The sequence below is a fragment of the Euleptes europaea genome, chromosome 15 (genome assembly GCF_029931775.1).
Source record: "Euleptes europaea isolate rEulEur1 chromosome 15, rEulEur1.hap1, whole genome shotgun sequence".
NCBI lineage: Eukaryota > Metazoa > Chordata > Lepidosauria > Squamata > Sphaerodactylidae > Euleptes > Euleptes europaea.
In genome coordinates this window covers 58781827-58806904 of record NC_079326.1, presented here as the reverse complement: position 1 = coordinate 58806904, position 25078 = coordinate 58781827, and the positions used below count along the sequence as shown (strand labels likewise).

The 25078-nt window shown below is 45.6% G+C and overlaps 1 protein-coding gene across 1 annotated transcript in view; it reads left to right on the top strand.

Moving 5' to 3' along the window:
• Positions 1-25078, top strand: part of ERBB4 (erb-b2 receptor tyrosine kinase 4) — a 428412-nt gene that overhangs the window by 176971 nt on the left and 226363 nt on the right. The window contains exon 5 of the mRNA XM_056861238.1: positions 23182-23247. Within this exon, the coding sequence (XP_056717216.1) occupies positions 23182-23247 (66 nt within the window). The remainder of the gene's footprint in view (positions 1-23181; positions 23248-25078) is intronic.

Sequence of the window (25078 nt, the reverse complement as noted above, 5' to 3'; positions counted from 1 at the left end):
ATCTCTATCAGCTGGAGATCAATTGTAATAGCAGGAGATCTCCAACTAGTGCCTGGAGGTTGGCAACCCTAGACCTTCCAGGGAAACCAAGTTTAATGCCAGAGTACAAATAAAGATGTTCCCGGACCAAAGTACTAATTGGAAGCACAACTGTTGGATCACATTAGTACGACCACAGTGATCAAACAGTCACCGATATCGAACCTTCCTTCCGTTTAGCAACTGGATGCTTCAAGTTGCTCAGTGCTTTAAATGTTAATTGTTTCCTTCTGCAATGAAGGCTCTTTATGTAGCACTTAATGTGCTAAGTAATAATTTCTGGTATATTTCACATGCGTCCTCTACTCTTTCCTCTGCATTATCTTTGAGACCTGAAAGGCAGGCGAGATTGTTGTTGTTGAGCTTGTGTTTGCTCCTGCGGCTCTTCTGGGCTGAGAGAGTCACAGTCTTCTTTGTGACATCACAATTAGCTGTTGCAATAATGATTTTTTAAACATGGCGCTTGTTTACAACTGCAGATGTCGAGAAGCAGCTATCTCAATTTTTTGTTTCTATTGTTGCATGAAACAACGATTCAGATTTGTTAGAATAATAAACAGCTGTGGAGTTTTGTTATGTGCCCCGGCAATGGGGGAGGGGGGAATACACCACTGTAAAACCTATTTTTTTTAAAAAAGCACTGTACTTAAAAAGTTATAGAATACCCCGTTTCACAACATTTTATCATCTACAAAATATAAATGTAGAAATTGTACAAGTTCTAGCGTTCAGTTAATGGCAAGTGACAGGGGAACTACAGGAAAAAGTTTTGTTAGCTGGCACTTGATTATTCATAATGCTCAGTAAATAAGGTTGCCAGGTCCCTCATCGGCTCTGGCAGGAGGTTTTTTGGGCAGAGCTGAGGCAGGGATTGCGTCAGGGCTGCAAACTGCCAGGTAGTAGCAGGAGATCTCCTGCTAATACAACTGATCTCCAGCCGATAGAGATCAGTTCACCTGTAGAAAAAGGGCTGCTTTGGCAATTGAACTCTATGGCATTGAAGCCCCTCCCCTCCCCAAACCCCGCCCTCTTCAGGTTCCGCCCCCAAAATCTCCCGCCAGTTGGGAAGAGGGACCTGACAACCCTAGATTGCGTGCGCATGGCCACACAATCACGTCACTTCCGGTTTACACCCGAAAGCGCCGCATCACAACCGACCCGCCAATCTAAGCAACCTGGCAACCCTACCAGTGAACTGGTGTCACCCAGTGGGGAACTTCCTCCCCACACCCCCGCCCCGTCTGCCATACCCAGCATCTCCGTGCATGTGCATGACCCGCTCCCCCTCCATGCATGTGCATGTCCCGTGCATGTGCATGACCCGCTCCCTCCCCAGCTGGTCTGCTTGATGTCTCTGTCTGTCATTGAGCTTCTGACAACTGGCTCTGCTGGCTGCTACCATTTTTGAGGGGCTCTTTGCCCCTCAGCCTGCCTCGACTTGTCGGGAGGCGGCTTCCCTGAAGGGCTCCTAGGCAGCTGCTCTGCTTGTCTGCCTGGCCTTGAGGATGGTGTAGGGTTGCCAGGTCCCTCTCCGCCACTGGTGGGAGATTTTTGGGGTGGAGCCTGAGGAGGGTAGGGTTTGGGGAGGGGAGGGGCTTCAATGCCATAGAGTCCAATTGGCAAAGCGGCCATTTTCTCCAGGGGAACTGATCTCTGTTGCCTGGAGATCAGTTGTAGTAGCAAGAGATCTCCATCTAGTACCTGGAGGTTGGCAACCCTATGCCCGCTGCTGCCCTCAGTTGTAGGCCTGGTGGAATAAATCTGTCTTGCAGGCCCTCCTGAACTGTTTAAGTTCCTGCGGGGCCCTGATGTTTCTGGGAAGGGAGTTCCACCAGGACGGAGCCTTTTCTTGACGAAAAGGCCCCGGCTCTCGTCAAGAACAGCCACACACTCCTAGGGCCGGGGCCCACCAATAAGTTAGTATTAGTAGAATGTAGTGTCCTGGGGTGTGTGTGTGTGTACCAGGAGAGATGGTCCCGAATGTACAAAGGTCACAGTCCGTTTAAGGCTTTAAAGGTCAAAACCAGCATCTTGAACCTGAACCAATACTCCAGCTGGAGCCAGTGCAGTTGACGAAACTTACTCAGATTTACTGAAAATTACTCAAGGAATTTAACCAAGGAAAATTTACTGAAATTTACTCAGGGAAGGTACCAGCAATTTGTCAGATTTCTGCACTCAATCCTCCCTAAAATTCAGGTTTGCCCTTTTTGATTTGGATAGCCTTTTTGTGGGGATAAAATAGGAAAATATATCTACGTTCTATGCTGTTTTGTGTCATGAAAATTCAGAAATAGTAATTTTTGTGAGGGCTTGTTTTTAAACTTAGAGATGGTGACTGCACTAGTGAACTCATTGGAAAGCATATACAGACGTTTCCTTCTTTTCCTTCTTTATCCTTTTACGTGGAAAACAGTTTTCCTCTGCTGAAAACAAGCTACTGTTCTTAATATACAACTAGCTCTGTTTTGAAGAACATCATTCGACTTTCACCGCACAAATTGCTAGGAAAATGCAACATTTCCTCCCCTTGACTGACAAAAACGGAGTGGTGAACACTTTCCATTCTTAAAGTCAAGTTTTTACATTCTGTTTCACTTCTGGCACAACTCTGAATTGCAAACAGCATACCAAGAAAGTGACATTCGGAACAGTAGAAGCTGAACACGTGCGCATTGTGGCGTCGGGTTAAATTATATCTTTGTATTGAGGTGCATTCAATTAACATTTTAAATATGCGCTGGGGGAATAGATGAAAAGCACTTGCATGGATAGGTGGTCTCCTCGTAGACCCCAATTGCAGCGACAGGTGTCAGCGTACAACACTAATCTCAGAAGCTGTTCTCTTGCAAAACAAAGGGAAATGTCCTATGAAACCGGCTTTTGTGTGGAAAATGCTTCAAGTGCTCACAAAATAATGTTTTAACAACCATAAGTGATTTCTCAGCTGGGAACCCGTATCGACTCAATACTGAACAGAGAGCCAGCGTGCCCCCATACATTGTTAACATTTTTAGAGAAATGTACATATTTGCATTTCCTGCAAATTAAAGAACATGAATTAGGAGGGTAGTTTGGTTTAGGAAAATGGCCATCGAAAGAGGAGAATAGAAAGAATGTGGCAACATCAATATTTATTTTAAATAATAATTATTTTTAATTTTTTTGCCAAAAGCTAGAGAATGGAAGGATGTAAGGTGGGAAGGATTCTTTGGGAACTTTGGCATTTGAGGCGTGGAATTTAGTGGCTGCATGAAAGCGCTTTCCGTGAGAAGCTGGAGAAAGGGCGGAACGGCTTCTCTGTGCTCTGAAGTACCACTTAATGTAAAAGCCTGGCTGGGGAAGAATTTCAGCATCTGAGAAATAGCTCATGATTTCAAGTGCATTGCTGACTTGAAATGTTGCCAAAAAAGTGCTATCCCCCCCACCCACTCAACTTACTGAAGTCTAATTCTTGCCAGGTCAGGCGGTGTGTGATCCATACTTGCTTTACTCCCAGTTTTTTTTTTTAAAGCCCTTGCTGTTGGCCAAATGACCTTAGCTTGGGAGTGAAGCTTGAGCCCTGCTGCTTGTGGAGTTTCCACTGGGTGAAGGTGTGACTGGGCTCCGTGCATGGAGCTATGGGGCCAAACCTCGAGATGGTGGCACAGCCAGCAGTCACTGACTACCTTCACTCCTGTAATGCTGCCATAGGCATGATGTGATGTCATCATGCGTCACATTTCTGGCCCACAGAAGAGCAGCCAGTCAGCATGGGAAGGAAAAGCAGAGGGGGATGATAGAATCATAGAGTTGGAAGAGACCACCAGGGTCATCTAGTCCAACCCCCTGCACAATGTAGGTACCCCACCAGAGCATGTTAAGGTCAGTGGATGAGAACTTACTGGTGATCCCTGGCCCTAAGATTGTGTGGCTGTCCTCGATGAGAGCCAGGGCTTTTTCAGCCCTGGCTCCGGCCTAGTGGAATGCCACCTCTCCAGATCTGCTCAGTGGCTCACAAACAATAGAACAAAAGCAATCAAAAGAATAGAAAGCATATCAATAAAATAAAACATGGGAGGGAGGGCATCTTGACCATCTTCTAGGGGTCACTGGGGGTGTGTGGGGGAGGTAGTTGTGAATTTCCTGCATTGTGCAGGGGGTTGGACTAGGTGACCCTGGTGGTCCCTTCCAATTCTATGATTCTATGAACCAAGTGCAGAATAAATAGATAAGAATATCCACATTTTTAAAAGTGTCAATTAAAACAAGCCAAGCCAGTTGAAAAAGCCAGAGAATAAAGACACATAAAACAAATAGAGCAGACTAAAATGATATTAATAAAACAGTCCCAGCCAGGGCTTCCCAACCAGCAGGAAAGGAGGGATAGCTATGTTATTCCGTGGGAGCGAAACAAAACCGAATACCCGTGGTACCTCAGAGACTCAACATGTTTATTGCAGCGTAGGCATTCATGAGTTGGCACTCACTTTGATTGGAAGGAATGAGCTCCGACTCAAGAAAGCTTATGCTAAAATAAACTCAGGTCGTCTCTAAGGTGTCCCTGGACTTCTGGGTGATTCGTTGGAGGTGCTCACCTGGATGGCCCAGGCTAGCCTGATCTTGTAAGATCGCAGAAGCTAAGTAGGGTCAGCCCTGGTTAGTACTAGGATGGGAGACCACCAGGGTTGCTACACAGAGGCAGGCAATGGCAAACCACCTGTCTTCATCTCTTATTTCCTTGTCCAGGGTTGCTAAGCAGAGGCAGACAATGACAAACCACCTCTGAGCTGTGGCTCAGTAGAAGAGCCTCTGCTTGGCATGTAGAAGGTCCCAGGTTCAGTCCCCGGCATCTCCAGTTAAATGGACCAGGAAGTAGGTGATGTGAAAGACCCCTGCCTGAGACCCTGGAGAGCAGCTGTCTGTCTGGGCAGACAATACTGACCTTGATGGACCAAGAGTCTGATTCAGAATAAGGCAGCTTCATGTGTGACCTGGATGGCCCAGGCTAGGCTGATCTTGTAAGATCTCAGAAGCTAAGTAGGGTCAGCCCTGGTTAGTACTAGGATGGGAGATCACCAGGGTGGCCACGCAGAAGCAGGCAATGGCAAACCACCTGTCTTCATCTCTTATTTCCTTGTCCAGGGTTGCTAAGCCGAGGCAGACAATGGCAAACCACCTTTGAATGCCATTTATTCTGACCAGGATGGCCCAGGCTAGCCTGGTTTTGTAAGATCTCAGAAGCTAAGTAGGGTCGACCATGGTTTAGTGCTTGGAGGGGAAATCCCCCGACACAGAGGCAGGCAATGGCAAACCACCCCTGAACATCTTTTGTCTTGAAATCCCGACAGGGTTTCCGCAAGTCGGCTGAAACTTGATGGCGCTTTCCGCCACCATCTGTAGACGAGAGCCGATGGGAATGTGTCCTGGGCAATGCAGCCGGGCCGTGAGGGCTGCCCCCAGGAGGGCAAGAGCTGGCCTGCAGGAATAGCGAATGGAAGACGACAGCCCACCCCGCTCTCTTGGAAAAGAAGTCTCACCCGGGGGACGAGGGAGCGCTGCTCCATTCCCTCACTGTCAGCTCCCACAAGGGCCGCTGTGTGCGGCACCTGAGCCCCTGGTCACGTCTGTTGGCCGCATAATTAGCTGCTTGGTACTGGTGAGGCTGGAGCGGGGTAGCCTTGCCAGCCTCCTTGTAGAATAAAGGAAGACAAAGTAGGCTTGGGTGGGTATCAAAAGAAGTGCTTGGCCCTCCCCCGCTCTCCTCCCACGGGCGAGATCTCTGGGGTTCATTCAGGAAAGTGCTGCCCCGTGGCATTGCCCCGTCTTTCAGAGCCCTGCGGAAAGATAAGGAAAGCAACATCAATGCAGGCATCTTTGAGGGCTTGTTTGTTTTTTAATCCCTTCCCGTCCTTTCCCTCGCAGCTCTGGCTGCTCTCCAACAGCAGCCAAAAGAGATCTCAACGTGCTGCACAATAACTTGGTTGTGCTCCTTGCTTCTCTCTCTCTCTCTTTGCAAGGGGTGTGTGATTCCAACAAGAGTGTCACCAGCCTCCTCGTTTCCTCATCAATGCGCCTTTGATTTTGCCAAGCACCTCCTCCGAAACATCTCCTGCGATGGCATTCAGGTTTCTCGGGCGCCATTATGTACTGAGACAAAGGAAACACTTGTGTCTGGAGCTTGCAGTTCTCACAGAGAAATTCCCCTCTTGGAAATGCGACTGGAAGCCTGGATGCATTCGGAGGAAAGAACCCTCTCCTTCTCATTCCCATTCACTCTTTACTGCTGTGAATGTGTGAAAAGTATGTGAACTAGTCTGGGTGTTAATTGGTGCCCTGAGTGTGTTTATCAGTAAGGGTGCCAGGTCCCCCTGGTCACTGGTGGGAGCTTTCTGGGACTGGGACGATGTGACCCGGAAGTGATACAGATGCACTAGCAATATCCTCTAAAAACTCTATGGGTTCCATAGAGTGTGCTAGAGTATCTGTATCACTTCCAGGTAAATCCTGAAGTGATGGGGACACTCTAGCAAAGGGAGAGGCTGTGGCTCAGTGGTAGAGCCTCTGCTTGGCAGGCAGAAGGTCCCAGGTTCAATCCCCAATGGCATGTCCAGTTAAAGGGACTAGGGAAGTAGGTGATGTGAAAGACCTCTGCCTGAGACCCTGGAGAGCCGCTGCCGGACTGAGTAAACAATACTGACTTTGATGGACCAAGGGTCTGATTTAGTGTAAGGCAGCTTCATGTGTGTTCATGCCAGGTAAAACCCTCATTTTTCTACTGTCACATATGTGGTTGACAGGATTTTGTAGGATTACCCTGTTCTTGCTCCCAAATATCTGCTCAGAACATTCTGTCCATGACTCCCAGTGGCCCCTCTGGCAGTGGTAGACGTCTTCTCACAGATTCCTTCTTTTCCCTCCAACACTGATGTGCCCAACTCATCCAACTGAGACATGCAGTCATTTCCTTCCCCCACCACCTGAGGACTTTGGGGATTTTTTTAGATATCAATTTCATATCATTATATCAGTATACCATTATAGCAATGGGTAAAGCAACAGGTTCTGTGAATGCCCTTAAGTAAGGCTCCATAGCACTTGCCCACACCTTTCTTTGCACCCACCAAGGGTTTTTAGAAAGTGGGTGGAGCCATATGGGGCTCTTGCCCAGTTAGGCTTCTGATAGGCCCCTGAAGATCTGATGGGCTATACAGATTAAAATAGAATCACAAAATCCTAGAGTTGGAAGGGGCCATACAGGCCATCCAGTCCAACTCCCTGCTCAATGCAGGATCGGCTTAGAGCATCCCTGACAAGTGTTTGTCCAGCCTTTGCTTGAAGACTGCCAGTGAGGGGGAGCTCACCACCTCCCTAGGGAGCCCATTCCAGTGTCGAACAATTCTTACTGTAAATTCCCCCCCCCCCCCAATATCCAGCTGGTATCTTTCCGCCCGCAATTTAAACCCATTATTTTACTACTCCAGACTAGTAAAATAAAATTGTTTTAGTGGCAGCTGCTGACACGGTGTTTGTTTTATTCTCTCTCACCCCTCTTTCCCATCCATATTTTTAGTTAGCTTTTTTCTCCCCTGCACAATTCCAGAGGTGCCCACAGGCTCAAAAAGGGTTGAGGACCCCTGCTGTAGCCCCTTCCATTTCACAGATAAAAGGAAGTAGGCATATCTCCACAAAGAAAGGCACTGGAACCATACTTTTTTTTAAAAAAAAGCGTAACCTGAGAGATCACAGAACCTATTGCACTTATTGTTATAATGTTATATTGATACAGGGATGTGACACATGAACACCTTGTGTGTATGTTAAGTGCCGTCAAGTCGCTTCCGACTCATGGCGACCCTATGAATGAAAGTCCTCCAAAATGTCCTATCTTTGACAGCCCTGCTCAGATCTTGCAAATTGAAGGCTGTGGCTTCCTTTATTGAGTCAATCCATCTCTTGTTGGGTCTTCCTCTTTTCCTGTGCCCTCAACTTTTCCTAGCATGACTGTCTTTTCCAGTGACTCTTGTTGTCTCATGACGTGACCAAAATACGATAGCCTCAGTTTAGTCATTTTAGCTTCTAGGGTCAGTTCAGGCTTGATTTGATCTAGAACCCACTGATTTGTTTTTTTGGCAGTTCACGGAATCCGTAACCCTCTCCTCCAACACCACATTTCAAAGGAATCTATTTTCTTCCTATCAGCTTTCTTCACTGTCCAGCTTTCACACCCATACATAGTAATAGGGAATACGATGGCATGAATTAGTCTAGTCTTGGTGGCCAGTGACACATCCTTACACTTCAAAATATTTTCTAGCTCCTTCATGGCTGCCCTTCCCAGTCTCAGTCTCCTTCTGATTTCTTGGCTGCAGTCTCCCTTTTGGTTGATGGTGGAGCCAAGGAATAGAAAGTCTTGAACAATTTCAATTTCCTCATTGTCAACCTTAAATGTGTGTAATTCTCCTGTAGTAATTACTTTTGTTTTCTTGATGTTCAGCTGTAGTCCTGCTTTGGCACTTTGTCTTTTAACTTTTAGCAGTAGTCGTTTCAAATCTTCACTATTTTCTGCCAATAATGTAGTGTCATCAGCATATCTCAAATTATTAATGTTCCTCCCTCCAATTTTCACCCCACCTTCATCTAAATCTAATCCAGCTTTCCTAATTATATGTTCTGCATATAGATTGAAGAGATAGGGAGATAAAATACATCCTTGTCTGACACCTTTGCCAATTGGAAACCATTCCGTTTCTCCATATTCTGTTCTAACTGTGGCCTCTTGTCCAGAGTACAGGTTGCGCATTAAAACGATCAGATGTAGTGGCACACCCATTTCCTTTAAAACCAGCCATAGCTTTTCATGATCCACATAGTCAAAAGCTTTGCTGTAATCTATGAAACACAAGCTGATTTTCTTCTGAAATTCTCTCGTATGCTCCAGTAACCAGCGTATATTTGCAATATGATCTCTAGTGCCTCTTCCTTTTCTGACATGAGCTTGAACATCAGGCATTTCTCGTTCCATATATGGTAACAGCCTTTGCTGTAAGATTTTGAGCATCACTTTACTTGCATGAGAAATTAATGTGATGGTCCAATAGTTGCTGCAATCTTTGATGTCTCCTTTCTTGGGAATTGGAATGTAAATGGATCGTTTCCAGTCTGTGGGCCACTGTTTTATTTTCCATATCTGTTGGCATATTCTCGTCAAGATTTTGATGGACTCCGTTTCTGTGGCTTGGAATAGCTCTATTGATATCCCATCTGCTCCTGGTGATTTGTTTCTCCCGATTGCTCTCAATGCAGCTTTCACTTCACTTTCTAAAACTGTAGGTTCTTCTTCAAAAGATTCTTCTTGGAAAGAATCTTTTATCCTTTCATCTCTTCTGTATAGTTCTTCAGTGTATTGTTCCCACCTTTTCTTTATTTTGTCCTGTTCAGTTAATGTATTTCCATGCTGATCTTTCAGCATGCCTAACCGTGCTTTAAATTTCCCTTTGATTTCTTCGATCTTGTGGAACAGATCTCTTGTTCTTCCTTTTTTGTTGTTCTCTTCTATTTCTTTACACTGGTTATTATAATAGGTCTCTTTGTCTCTACATGCGAGTCGCTGGAACGTTGCACTTAGACTTTTGATTCTATTTCTATCACCTTCTACTTTTGCTTCTCGTCTATCTCTGGCAATTTAAAGAGTTTCCTCAGACATCCATCGAGGTTTTTCTTTTCTTTTGGCTATGAACACCTTAAGCTGTATTATACTGAACCAGATCCTTGGTCCATCAAAGTCAGTCTTGTCTACTCAGACTGGCAGCAGCTCTCCAGGGTCTCAGGCAGAGGTCTTTCAAATCACCTGCTTGCCTAGTCCCTTTAACTGGAGATGCCAGGTATTGAAACTGGGACCTTCTGCATGCCAAGTAGATGCTCTCCCACTGAGCCACGACCCCTCCCCGAAATGGATGGTTTCCCAAAAAAAAAAATCAGGAAAATCTTCAGCGGTCTGATGAAGAGGGGATAGCCCCTTGTGGGGGACTGGGATAGGGAACGGTGGGGAAACTTGCCATGTGGAAAGCCCCCTTGCCACTGTGTGTGATCGGCAGCCACACCAACAGCGAGGGAACTACACAAGCCTGTTCCTGTGGGGGAACCACTTGAGAGGCAGGAAGCTCCCTTGTTACAGTGTTTGGAGAAAACCCTCATTACTCAACTGAAGTGATCATGTTTAGTTTATTTCCTAGTCAGAAATGATCTCTGATAATAAAGGATTAAGTCGAGAGACTCCTGAGGGCTGGTTTCCTCTTGATGGAGGCTCCAGACACCAGGAACCAACGGTTCCAGCCATCTCGTCTCTTACTCCAGTTTCCGGAGCCCTCTTTGGGCAGGTTTGGTTTGCCTTGACAAGCGCGTTGACGCTAATTGGAAACTAATTCTCCTCCTCAGTGGGGGCAACATTCCTTCCTTTGATTGATGCTCATAGCTATAGGAAGTGATAATTAATTACTCCTAATTGCTTAATCACAGCAAACCATGTTATGCTCAGAAGTATTTTATTCTACATGGGCGTTAAGAGAGCCACTTCACATAACTCCCAATGGCCCATCCACTTACCCAAATATCAGCAGTGCTAACTTTTCTTAGACATATGCCCATGCGGACAGATGTCCAACATAGGGATGGATCCACCCATCTTCCAAGGAGTCTCTTGAAAGCCACCTGAGTTGGCATGAGAGGAAGGCTACTTGGGCTGGAGGAAAGCTTCCAGCTTTGCTCAGGGGAGGGGGTGGACAAGATCCATCCCATAGCCAGCATGATAGTGGTTGTGGCTCACCTGCATTTTCCAGTCATTCCATTTGCAAGAATTGATGCCAGCTATCCTGACGATTACCTGCTTCCCGTGTTCTGCATTTGTTTTATGACTGGAGGGGACTCTGGTCTCGTGTCTTCTTGGTACTGCAATTCTCCAAGTGTGCTCCGGAGGGGGGGAGCCTGTTTGTGTCATTTGGTTTAGTTTAGAGAGCCAGCATGGCTTAGTGGTTAAGAGCAGTGGTTTGCAGTGGTGGACTCTGATCTGGTGAACTGGGTTGGTTTCCCCACTCTTCCACATGAAGCCAGCTGGGTGACCTTGGGCTAGTCACAGCTCTCTCAGCCCCACCTACTTCATAGGGTGTCTGTTGTGGGGAGGGGAAGAGAAGGTGGTTGTAAGCCAGTTTGATTATTCCTTAAGTGGTAGAGAAAGTTGGCATATAAAAACCAACTCCTCCTTTTCCTCTTCCCATTGCAAATGAAACTGTGGGCCAAGTTCCTACCATACATTGCTTGGAACTTGGTTGCCTCCAAGGCTAGAGCCAGCTCTCGGGCTTCTGGTTGGCCAGAGTTGATGACCCTCCAGACACAAGAATCCCTCTGTTGAGTGGATGGAGAGAGAGAGAAAAATGGTGGAATCTGTCCAAAGTTTTCCACAAAGCTGCAAGATGATGCCTACTAGATCTGTTGGTGTAGAGAGAAGGAGCCAGGAAGAAATATCTGTCCTGGTCTTGTTTGATGCCAGTCTCCTGTCTTTGCTGATTGCCTTGGGTTGAAGACCTTTCCTTGCGGTGGCAGAATAGTGGCATTGTGTGTGTGAAGTGCCGTCAATTCAAAGCCGACTTATGGCGACCCCTTTTGGGGGTTTTCATGGCAAGAGACTAACAGAGGTGGTTTGCCACTGCCTTCCTCTGCATAGCAACCCTGGCATTACATGCCTACTATTGGTTTTGTGCTGTCACTGGTAAATATGGAGCCCCAGACCTGAGTTGATTCAGTGCCACCAATCTGGTTTCCTAACTTCCCATTGGGTCCTCTCCCTCTGGTGGTTGTCTGCTCTTTTTATAGGGCCTGTCTTTTATGGACCTCTTCAGGGATCGCCTGTAATGTAGGGATTCTCTTACAGCATTTCTCAATCTCATAAGTGTGTTATTATCTGTCCTACCATGCCTGCAGGCTCCCCGGTTCATATTATTCACGCAAACGTATCTTACGTTGTTTATCTGTTGTCCTTTGCAGTATTTTTAAGCTTTAGTTTTTTATCTCTGATTTCTTTTCAATGGCATCTTAGCTCTCAATGTGTATTTCTTTCTGTTTGTTTTTGTAACACAGACATATTTCCCTTGTCAGTCTCTCTTTCATCTCTGTGTGTCTGAACTTCTGTCTCTGCCTCTTTCTCTATCTGGAAAGAAAGATTAGTAGATAAACAGTCTTAACTGACTGCTACATTCACGTCCTTTTCAATTTGGTACTTGGGGGGATGAGCAAATCATTCCTGTTTTGCTTTCTTCTATATTTGTTGTATTTCTGCTGTTGGTTTCGGTTTGTTGCCTTTTGTTGGCCTTGTACATTCATTTGCATTGCATGCACACATTCTCTTCCAAGGCATGATCTTAAACATCTTCTCGCATGGCATTTCTGTGCTGAATGCCTGGGCTCCTCTGAGCAAGAGAGAAAAGAAACAATTGGTATTTCTCCTTTGGAATTCCAAATGTCATTGTGAAGCCAGCGCATACCAGCTTCGCATTTCTTAAGAGCCCCTTTAACGTGACCTTTTGTATTTGCTCCGTCCCCGCATTGAAGCATTCACTGAAGGAAACATGCAGAATCCCAGCCACGGCTTAGCTAATGAAAACGACTATTGCTAATCACTGTGCAAACAAAGGAATGAAGGAGCAGGCAAGTGGCGGGGGTGGAATTTGTTTGATTTTCTCCTCTTGCATCAGGACTGTGAATAGTCATTATAAAGGTCGGATTTAAAAAATCAGCATCGAGCAAGGAGCAGAATCAACCCTGCATAAATGGCCTTGGTCTCTGAATCTAAATAAAGCCAGCTGGGAATACCCTGTATGTACTACAGTATTAATGTCTAGACAGTTTTACTGGAGAAGAACCTGGCTGCACCCATGAAAATGCAAACTGAGGTCTTGCCAATGTATTCAAACGTAAAAAAAAAGTTTGTTAAAGAAGAGAACGTCATGTCCATTCACCATCGGGATGTTTCTCTACCAAAAGGATCATTTTTGTTCTACAAGTTTAACCTGCATACCAATTCTGTTTTGAGCAAAGGGGGGGACCCCTGAGAAATGTAAGACTTTCTACTTGGTAATTAACTTTCAAATCAATAGAAGAGATCTGAAGATTAACATAGGGAGGGTAGAAATTGTAAAATGATTTTTACTTAACAAAAGAATGTGGATGAATAAACGCATGACAATAGGGCTTGTCAGACAAGGGCACAGAAGGCATCACAGGCTGATAAAGGCAGAACAATTCATCCCAACAATAGTATCTTTAATTTCTACTAATGCCATGCTGTGCTGTTTGAATTATATTTTGATTTTGCTATCAAATGTATCATTTTATTCATGCAGAAAGCTGAAGTCTCTTAAACTGCTTGTGGGGGGGGGGAAACAAAACCAGCGTGGGTCTGTTTAAACAGAATAATTTTTGAACATTGAAAAGGAATGGCTGGTGGCATCTTTCTGCTGAACCATACAAACTTGCGTGTCCCGAAGGAGTCAAGTATACAATGATTAGGGTTGCCAACCTCCAGGTGGTGGCTGGAGATCTCCCGCTATTACAACTGATCTCCAGGTGACAGAGATCAGTTCCCCTAGAGAAAACGACTGCTTTGGAAGGTGGACTTTGTGGTATTATACACCATTGAAATCCCTCCCCTCCTCAAATCTCCTACCTCCTCAGTCCCCCACACCCAAAAAGATCTCCAGGTATTTTCCTACCTGGAGCTGACAACCCTAACAATGATATTTTGGACAGTGACACTGGGACCATCTTCTGGCTGAGCTGGCCATAAGAATATAAGAACATAAGAAAGGCCCTGCTGGATCAGACCCAGGCCCATCAAGTCCAGCAGTCTGTTCACACAGGGGCCAACCAGGTGCCTCTAGGAAGCCCCCAAACAAGATTACACCAGCAGCATTGTCTTGCCTGTGTTCCAATTCACCTAATAGGCATATAATAGGTCAACAAACAAGATTACACCAGCAGCACTGTCTTGCCTGTGTTCCAATTCACCTAATAGGCATATAATAGGTCAACAGGTTTTGGGTTGTACTCTTTTGGGTTGTACTCTTTCCTGCATTGTGCAGGGGGTTGGACTTGATGTCCCTGGTGGTCCCTTCCAACTCTATGCTTCTATGATTCTTGTTAGGTGGGGGGGCAATTTCCCACCCACCCCCTGTTTCTGTGGGAAAATTTGTTGCTGTCTTGTTCTTTACTTGATCTTTCTCTAGGCCACACTAGGAGAAATTAGGTTTTAGCACCCAAATCTGTTGCCAGTACATGCCAAATGGCTCTATTTAGATATCATGCTAATCCATGGTAAAAGACCACAGTTGGTGGCATGGCAGAGTGTCTGAATTGACAAATCACGGTTTCTGATCAACTGGAAAACCAGAACCAGAAGCCATGGTGCTTGAGTTTGTAATCTGTGGTTTTAGGCTAACCGTAGCTTAGTATAATTTCAGGTGGGGCTAGGGCCATGTTGGTCTTCAGTAGGGAATCAAGATTTGAGTCCAGGAACACCTTAAAGGCCAGCAAGATATCCAGGGTAGAAGCATCCTCCCTTTGTCAGATGGTGAGTGAAAGTTCCATCAAGTTGCTGTGGACTTATGGCGACCCTCAAGGGGTTTTCAAGACAAGAGACTTTCAGAGGTGGTTTGCCATTGCCTGCCTCTGCCTAGTGGCCCAGGGCTTCCTTGGTGGCCTCCCATCCAAGTACTGACCAGGGTTGACCCTGCTTAGCTTCTGAGATCTGATGAGATCAGGCTAGCCTGGGGCTTCATTGGATAGTTTAGCATAATTCTGAATTGAAAAGCCAATGTTGGCCTCTTGCTTCCCTCTAGAGTGTCAAACGTATTTGCTACGAGGGCCGGATATGACATAAATGTCACTTATTCTGGCCAGGCCATGCCTCGCCAGCCCAGATCGAGAATGGCTGCCTCGGCTGGCTTGTGGGCCGGATAAGAGCTCTCAAGGGGCCCAGAGGCCTTATGTTTGACACCCTTGCAATAGAGGCCACTGCGCCATTCAGTCAGGCGGATTGCTGAGAGGATGGAAACCCAAAGCGGACAAGGACTTTCACAGTCCAGCTTGAGCCAGCATTGTTCTTTTGCTGCTAAACAACCACAAATAGGTCCCAGATGTTTGGGATGAGGCTTACGGGTTCCAAAGGCACCGGTTAAAGGTTTTAAATGAGTTTGTGTCATGTTACTTCTGATTTAGCATGAGGAGGAGAAGACTGAGAGGTGATATGATAACAATCTTCAAGTACTTGAAGGGCTGTCATATTGAGGAGGGTGCTGAGTTGTTTTCTGTTGCCCAAGAAGGTCGGACCAGAACCAACGGGTTGAAATTAAATCAAAAGAGTTTCCGTGTAGACATTAGGAAGAATTTTCTAATAGTCAGAGCGGTTCCTCAGTGGAACAGGCTTCCTCGGGAGGTGGTAAGCTCTCCTTCCCTGGAGGTTTTTAAGCAGAGGCTAGATGGCCATCTGTCAGCAATGCTGATTCTATGACCTTAGGCAGATGATGAGAGGGAGGGCACCTTGGCCATCTTCTGGACATGGAGTAGGGGTCACTGGGAGTGTTGGGGGGTAGCTTGGAATTTCCTGCATTGTGCAGGGGGTTTGACTAGATGACCCTGGTGGTCCCTTCCAACTCTATGATTCTTTGATTCTGTGATTCTATTTAGCCATATTGTGCACGTTGTTAAATGGCAGCCTATGTCAAGATTGAAAGTAGGATAAACATGAGATGTGACCTCCAACGCCAAGGACAAAGAAGGGAAAAGAGGATTTCTCCTCCTGGGAGATGGTTTGTCAAATGATACTCAAGGAAGGCATCTACATGTAGATCAGAAATCATTCTCCCCACCCCCACCCTGTCCTGTGCACTGATTCATTCAATGATGGCCGTTGAGAATGGGGCAAGGTAACCGCTCGCGAAAGGAAATTACTTTGGCAATTCTTACCCACCTCACATACGTGCCTGATGGTCTGGTTCCAGCTAATTGCTGTGAGTCAACATTTGACTACCCTAAGATCAGATGTGATGGATTGTTTGCTTTGAGTGTTTTCCTCTGTCAGACATATTCCAGTCCGACATGAAGCCAAGTTGGCATCAACTGCCACTCAGATCAGAATGACCTTGGAGTTGTCTGTGCAGCAACCGTAGGGCTTCTTAGAGGCTTATGCAAGAGTAACTAGGAAAGGCTTTGTCATAGGTTTGTAGTATTAAAGGAACTGGAGATTGTCGAATCCTCCCTCTTTTAGTATTACAGTCAGACTGGAGCCATGAACCCTTCTGTGCAAATCCGCATTTGCAGTGTATCTTCGCCAGCCTGGATCCCTGGACCTTGATGGGCTGATGGGCTGTTTCAGTATAAGGCAGCTTCATATGTTCAAATGCATGTTCATAAATCAGCCATTTTCTTCAGGAGAGCTGAACTGAACACTGTGGACTGGAGATAGGGTTGCCAACCTCCAGCTGGAGCTCTCCTACTATTACAACTGATCTCCAGCCGATAGAGATCATTTCACCTGGAGAAAATGGCCGCTTTGGCAATTGGACTCTGTGGCATTGAAGTCCCTCCCCTCCCCAAACCCTGCCCTCCTCAGGCTCTGCCCAAAAAACCTCCCGCAGGTGGTGAAGAAAGACTTGGTAACCCTAATTGGAGATGAACTGTAATTAAGAAGATCTCCATGTCCCACCTGGAGGTTGGCAACTCTGCTTGAGCTGGAGCCAGAAAAAACTACTTTATTTATTTATTTATTTATTTATTTATTTATTTATTTATTACATTTATAGCCCACCCACATTCCAGCAAGCCGGGCTCTGAGTGGGTACTTCTGTTTTCACCAGATGAGGCTAAGCAGCTGGGCCCTAGTCTGTCTAGAGGCCTTGTCAGACCTTGTGCAATGTTATTCCTAGTTTGTCCGTAGAGGTTGAGGCCTCATAAGACCAATACAGGCCTCAGGCCATGCATCTCCTTGTTCCTGAATCCCAGGGCAAGCAGAATCTTCCCTCTGCAAATGGTGTTATAGCTAGGGTTGACAATGTCCAGGTGATGTGAAAAAGAAACAGGGCAGGCTCTAGGTATCAAAAACTATATTCAAGATATTAAATGGTGCAAAACTCAAACGCGAGTGTAACATACATATATACAACAATGTATAACGACTGTTAAGAATATCAACAGTAATTATAAAAATAGGCACAATGGCTGTCTCCAAGAAAAAAAGAAAAAAAGGGACGTGAAGCAAGTCCAAAAGGTAGGTGATCTTGATGTTAACTTCCAAAGGTGGAATCCACGGTCCTGCCGCTGCCAGGGAACCAGACAAGGGCAAGACGGGGAGGAGGAGGAAACGCTTTCCCGGATAATTATAGCACTTTTCTGTAAGGTGTTATGCAGAAAAAACAAAAGAAAAATAGCAAAATGAAATAAAAGACGTTTAGTCTGATTGACTCGGCGAAATATTCTGTTCTTTCCAGGCAAACTTGCAACATATCCTCTCAATTGAGGCTGATGAAGCTATATAAGGTGAAAGCTCTAGCCTCCTGATCATTTTGGTTGCTCTTTTCTGCACCTTCTCTAGCTCTGCAATATCCTTTTTTAGGTGTGGTGAACATTACTAAATCAGTAGTTTTGCTGATGGCTTTCCGCAATACTTCCAAATGCTTCTATCTCATTGCTCTTGGTGAACTTTATGGAACAGTGTCCAACAACTACCACTAGTACAACCAAAAACAATTGCCTGCTTGCCTTCTGCTCTTGGAAAGAACCGCTCCTGGAAGGAGGTGGCCTTCAGAGAATCCCATTGGGAAACTGGCCAAGCTTTTCGAGATTTGGGCCCCGTCACACAGACCATTCTTTGCTTAGACAGACTTCATACCCATCTTCTAGCCATGAGCTCCCTGAACCGTAGAATGAAGCCAAGAAGGCCTGTAGTTTGGACTCTTCCCAGAATAATATTTATGGAGGCATTTCATTGATCTCTCTTCAGAAACGGCTTCTTTCTCTGCAGGGTTGTGGAAGGTGAGCAGCCCGTGTGCTTTGCCTCCCCTCCCCGACAGGCCTTGGACAAGGTCAGATTTTTCATCTGCAAAAAGTTCTCCACCTTCAGCCTTAGGATGGACTGTAATTTAAATAGCCTCAATCAGTCCATAGCCTACATGCAGCTAAGTGTATGAACACAATAAATACTTGGGCGGAATCTGGTCCAATACCTACCTCTGTTGGACATTTTATTTTTAATGAACAAGACCAGGCATGTTTTCTCCCAATTTATTTGATCTGTGACCTTCAAAAGCACCTTTGATAATTTAATTCAGTAGTACTGTGGACATGTTCAGCTCTTCATTTTTGCTCACGTAACCATGAGAAGAGAAAACAATGAAGCCGACGCTTTCAAGTTCCCAGCAAGGGGAAAGGCAGCTGGCAGGAATTCCTTTTATTCTACTGTTAAATATCTCTATTTAAATGCAAATTATCATCTGACACCATGAAAAAGTCATGTAACAGGAGGCAGGTAGACAAGGCAAAGCCTTTTAAAAATACCTAGTAATGATCCCAAACTGCACACCTCAAGGAAGGGAAGTGCTTTGTGAGGGTGTGTTTGCTTTAACTCGAAGAATCCTGTCAGAACCAGGGAACATAAGAAAAGCCCTGCTGGATCAGACCAAAACCCATCAAATCCAGCACTCCGTTCACACAGTGGCCAACCATATGCCTCTAGGAAGCTCACAAACAAGACAACTGCAGCAGCATTCTCCTGTATGTGTTCCATAGACCCTCATATAATAGGCATGCTCCTCTGATACTGTGAAAAATAGGTATGCATCATGAATTGCAGTCATTTTGACTAGTATCTAAGGATAGCCCTATTCTCTATAAGAACCTAAGGAAAGCCCTGCTGGATCAGACCAAGGCCCTCTAAATCCAGTGGTCTGTTCACACAGTGGCCAACCAGGTGCCTCTAGGAAGCCCACAAACAAGACGACTGCAGCATCATTCTCCTGCCTGTGTTCCACGGCTCCTAATATATTTGGCATGCTCCTCTGATCCAGGAGAGAATAGGTAAGCATCATGACTAGTAGCCATTTTGACTAGTAGCCATGGATAGCCCTCCCCTCCATGAACATGACCACTTCCATTTTAAAGCCTTCCAAGTTGGCAGCCACCACCACATCCCAGGGCAGGGAGTTCCACAATTTAACTATGTGTTGTGTGAATAAAAGGAAGATCTTAGATGATTGAAACCCGGGGATGCTGAATGCATGATTGGAAAGTGGGATTGTGTATGAATGTAACATGTTGACCAACCAATTGCCCTGGAGGGTTGACAAACAGGGCACAGAAGCCAAGGCCTTCCCCAATGTTGATTCCTAAAAGTGGCATTCAGAGATTTGCTGCCTCTGTCTATGGAGGTCTCCTTCAGTCACCATGGCCATTGATGGACCTGTTCTCCTTGAACTGGTCTAACCCCCCCTTTTTTTAAGGCCACCTATACTTGCAGCCCTTACTGTGTTCACTGGCAGAGCATTCCACAATTTAACCACTCCTTGAGTAAAGAATTGTTTCCTTTTCTGTCCTGAATCTGTTGCCCTGTGGCAGACAACCAAACGACAACCTGCCTGATGGGGCAGAGGACCCACCCTTGTGTCTCATTCTCCAGGGCCTCCTCTGGCTCACTGAAGGAGGTTCCTGGAGGTGTCTCAGCTGCTTCCTTCTGTGGTGCTCTCAGGTGCTTAGCCCCCTCCTCACCTGAGTCCTTGCGGTCTTTGCCTGACAAGGATACTCTGGTGCATGGCCCCTACCTGTGATGTTTTGCAAGGCTCTGTGCTGATAAAATATCTCTTACCTGTTCCTAGTCGGAGACCGAGTTGAGAGTAGATTAGGGTTGCCAACCTCCAGGGGGTGGTTGGAGATCTCCCGCTATTACATCTGACCTCCAGATGACCAGGATCAGTTACCTAAATAAAATGGCCGCTTTGGAAGATGGATTATATGGCTTTATATCCCATTGAAGTCCTTCCCCTCCCCAAACTCCGCCCTCCTCAGTCTCCAATCCCAAAGTCAAAGATTCAAAGAGTTGGAAGGGACCACCAGGGTCATCAAGTCCAACCCCTTGCACAATGCAGGAAATTCACAACTACCTCCCCCCCCCACACACCCCAGTGACCCCTACTTAATGCCCAGAAGATGGCAAAAAAAACCCTCCAGGATCCCTGGCCAATCTGGCCTGGAGGAAAATTGCTTCCTGACCCCAAAGTGGCGATCTCCAGGTATTTCCTAAACTGGAGCTGCCAACTCTAGAGTAGATCCAGGACCTGAGGCATCAGAAGCACCTGTTTGCCCTTTCGTTAGCTGTAGATTCAGATTGGTCATGCCAGGGGGTGCAACAAGGCCCTTGGGAGTGTGAGAGTCACTGGTTAAAACTGTGATTGCTTCACTGACTTGAGGGGCCTCTTCCTAGACTTGAAAGGGAGCTAGTTATTAGACCTTAGGTTAAAGCTCTTTCTTGGGTTGAAGTGGTCAATTAAAGGTCAGTGTCTCCAACTCCTTTTTCAGGATGAGTGTCGATGGGTGACATGGCACCCATGGGCACCAAGTTGGGGACTCCTGGCTTAGCACGTGCAGGGTGTGTCAATGAAGACAGACTGAATGTCTTAAGCATGGGAAAAGCTGGAGGGTGAGAGATTACAAACAGACTAAAGGAAGTATTTCTTCACACAATGCAGAGTTAAATTGTGGAGCTCCAGGATGGGTGATGGCTGCCAACTTGGAAAGCTTGAAGAGGGGAGTGGACATGTCCATGGAGGAGAGGCCTATCTTTGGCTATGAGTCAAAATGGTTATTAGTCATGATGCACACCTCTTCTCTCCAGGACCGGAGGAACAGGCCTATTATATTAGGTGCTGTGGAGCACAGGCAGGATGGTGCTACTGCAGTCGTCTTGTTTGTGGGCTTCCTAGAGGCACCTGGTTGGCCACTGTATGAACAGACTGCTGGACTTGATGGACTCTGGTCTGATCCAGCAGGGCCTTTCTTATGTTCTTATGCATTTAGTGTCCTTGGATAAGAATAGGCCTGTTCCTGCCCTTTTCTCTTCCCACCTTACGCAACCAACTGGTAAATGATTAGACTGTACAGTTAGCTAATTGGTTCGTTTCCCCCCGCTACTCAGACTGGCAGCGGCTCTCCAGGGTCTCAGGCAGATGTCTTTCACATCTTGCCTAGTCCCTTTAACTGGAGATGCTGGGGATTGAACCTGGGACCTTCTGCATGCCAAGCAGATGCTCTACCACTGAGCCACAGCCTCTCCACCTCTTTGGGTTGGGATCTTCTGTGGAAGGGAGAGGCTACACATAAGTAAGAACATGGCTGAGCAGAATCTTAAGCCTGTTCACATCCACTCATTCCCATCCTGTTCTAAGCATGAAGTGTATTAGCGTTCTCACTAGCGCTTCGTAGACCATTTGTGATCACAAAGTTGTGTTCTTTGTGCCAGGTGGAGTCCCTGTGAATTTGAATGAGCTTGCGTTAGAAACCAAGTTGTGGTTCCAAGGAACAGATGCCAGGCACTGACAGGAGATTATCTGCTGATGATGTCAGCCACTGTGTTTCCCCGGGCATAATTGCCTTCAACATCGTTATGTTGCGTCAAGGAGCTGATGCTTTTAATGAGAGAGTTGGCACGCGCGTTGTAATTACTGTACAACATAATCAATAAATGCTGTCAAACACTCTGCAAGTGTCAAATAAATGGTGAAATTCCACTTGAGGATGTGGTTCTGGTGACTAAATATATTTACCAACCAATCTTTATCTGAGGGCTGAGAAAACTGAAATGAACTTGTAGGGTTGTTGTTGTTGTTTTTTTAACAGGAATGAATAACTTTGAAAGCTCTCGGCAGATGAACATTTGATTTGTTTTTTTAGTGACTCATTGTGTCTGATATGGCAGCTATTTCTGCAATTTAGGGGCCACGATTTAGGATATATATATATATTTGTCCATGGATTCACTGGACAATGAAGAAAGCTGACAGGAAAAAAAGTAGATTCCTTTGAAATGTGGTATTGGAGGAGAGTTTTACCAATACCGTGGACTACCAACAAAATCAATAAGTGAGTATTAGATAAAGTCAAGCCTGAACTCTCCCTAGAAGCGAAAATTGACTAAACTGAGGCTATCGTACTTTGACCGCATTATGGGAAGACAAGACTCACTGAAAAAGATAATGTGGCAAAAGTTGAAGGCAGCCGGAAAAGAGGAAAACCCAACAAGAGATGGATTGTCTCTATAAAGGAAGCCCCTGCCCTCAATTTGCAAGACCCGAGCAAGGCTGTTAACAATAGGGTGTTTGGGAGGTCATTAATTCATAGGGTCACCATGAGTCAGAAGAAACTTGATGACACTTAACATACATACATGACTCCAGAGTTCATGTTTACTCTTTTCTGGAAACCCTAGTTCTTCAGCTCCCTTTTTAACAGCCCCACCTGTGTCACAGGATGTCTGTTGTGGGGAGGGGAAGAGAAGGTGATTGTAAGCCCGTTTGTTTCTTCCTTAAGTGGTAGAGAAAGTCAACATATGAAAACCAACTCTTCTTCTTCTTCTTCTTCTTCTTCTTCTTCTTCCACCTTAGACAGGAGAGAGAGCTATTTCGATTGAGTTAATGGTACTGATAGGTCAGAAATGCTGCTGAACACCACCGACATGTTGTAGGCATGAATGCATTTGTGAAGATATCCCAATGAAGCAAAATTGTTTTCAATAAAGATCTTAAAAAAGATTATCGATAATTTCCATAAAACTTAGTATTATGAAGAATGACACTTAATTTAACAATTGGCAACCCTGGTGGGATGAAACGCTGCACTATGAGTTGCCTTTATATATGCTTGAAACTTGATGCAGAGTGTCTATGGGGACCTTTTATTTCCAGTCTGTCAACTGTGATAAGATCCGAAGTTCTCATGATACAACTATAGTTGTGATTTCCTTTATGGTGTAATTCCTTTACTTTACGGTGTCATTCCAGGAGGAAGCTTGAGATGGCCCCAAAGCATCAGCGTCTAAATTATCTTTTCATTTTGTTTCTCTTTTCCCTGAAGGTGGCCATTGTCACAAATCCTGTGGAAACAGATGTTGGGGATCTTCTGCTGATGAGTGCCAGAGCTGTAAGTATATAAGATTGGGGAAAGAAGACTATAAATTGTGTCTGTATGCAGGGGTGCAGGGGTGCCAAATGACCCAGAGTTCATTGAGCCTGTTAGCAACAGCCCCTCCACGTAGCATGGGTGACTGGAGTCATATTCTCACTGCTAGTTGCAGGATGTCACCTTAGCTTGGTTTGTGCTTGCAATGGTATGAAGCGGTGGAATGGACTGTAGACCCCATCAGAGTGTAGGTGAGGAATTACATGGATGCTCCTCCACGTGTAAAACTACTCAATCACCACTTAGGGTGGCCTGTCTGGCATCGACCAGGAACTGGGCCTTCTCCACCATGGCTCGGGCTCTGTGGAATGGGCTCCCTGAAGGGGGGGGGGCTTCCTTGGAGATCTTCAGAGCCGCTGCAAGGCATGCCCTTTTGCCAGGGATTTTGAGGGGGTTTGAATGGCAGCCATCTTTTTTCGGTGGGAGGGATTTGGGGCTTGCTGGTTTATCTTTAGTTTTCGCTGGAGATGTTTGAACTATTATTATAAGCCGCCTTGAACCACAAGGAAAGGCGGGTATAAATGTTTAAATAAATAAATAAGTAGAAAACTAGCTCAGCATTAGATGACCAGATTAGAAGGTGAACCTGACATGATAATTTAGAAAAATTAAGGAGACATATCTCTTAATTAAATTAACTTATCTGCAGAAAGGTAAATGCATAAATGAACTAGGTTCACTTTGGTTGCCTTGCATCCAGAAAATAGGTTTAGGTCATTATTTTTGACCGATCTGTATAGCGTTGTAATTTTTGTTATACTGCTGTACTCTCTAGTTATATGCAGGGTTTATTTTAAACCTTGTTTTCTCTTGTTTAAGCTACTGTATTTCTAAAGCTGTCTTGTGTTGGTTAAGAATTGTTTTAAAGAAAAAATGTTGTCCCCCACCCACCCACCCACTTGCCTTCAGCCTGGCAGTACCAGTTCTGCTGCACCCAGAGAGCAGTCGGGGTAAGGAATACTCATAGAATCATAGAGTTGGAAGGGACCACCATGGTCATCTAGTCCAACCCCCTGCACAATGCAGGAAATTCACAACTACCTCTCCCCCACACCCCCAGTGACCCCTGCTCCATGCCCAGAAGATGACCAAGATGCCCTCCCTCTCATCATCTGGTTAAGGTCATAGAATCAGCATTGCTGACAGATGGCCATCTAGCCTCTGCTTAAAATCCTCCAGGGAAGGAGAACTTGCCACCTCCCGAGGAAGCCTGTTCCACTGAGAAACCACTCTGTTAGAAAATTCTTCCTAATATCTAGACGGAAATTCCAGCAACTGTGCTGCCATGTGAGGACTGAAAATTCCCGAGAGTTACGTTACGAAGTCCTCTGAACTGTGTGTGTGCACGCACACCAATACACACATGCCACACACACACCTTACACAGTCAAAGTTATTTTAAAATAATTCTTGGATATTTTTTTTAAAAAATATGTTTGTTATTTGAAATCCCCAAATATCCTTTCAGGGGTAAAGCATACTTTGGGATTGATGTTCTAGACCAGGGGTGTCAAACATAAGGCCCGCAGGCCGGATCCGGCCCCTTGAGAGCTCTCATGCGGCACGCGAGCCAGCCGAGGCAGCAATTCCCCCCCCCCCCATATCTGGCCCTCGTAACAAATGAGTTTGACACTCCTGTTCTAGATAATATGAGGTTTTAGAATATTGAGAAGAAGAAAAAAGCCTAACTGAAAATAAATCAGTTTAATCCAATTTTTACTATCAAGGCCTGCCCCGGTCATGGTGGAGGGGGGCTCCTTTCGGTCCCTGGCAAACTGCAGACCCCCATCCT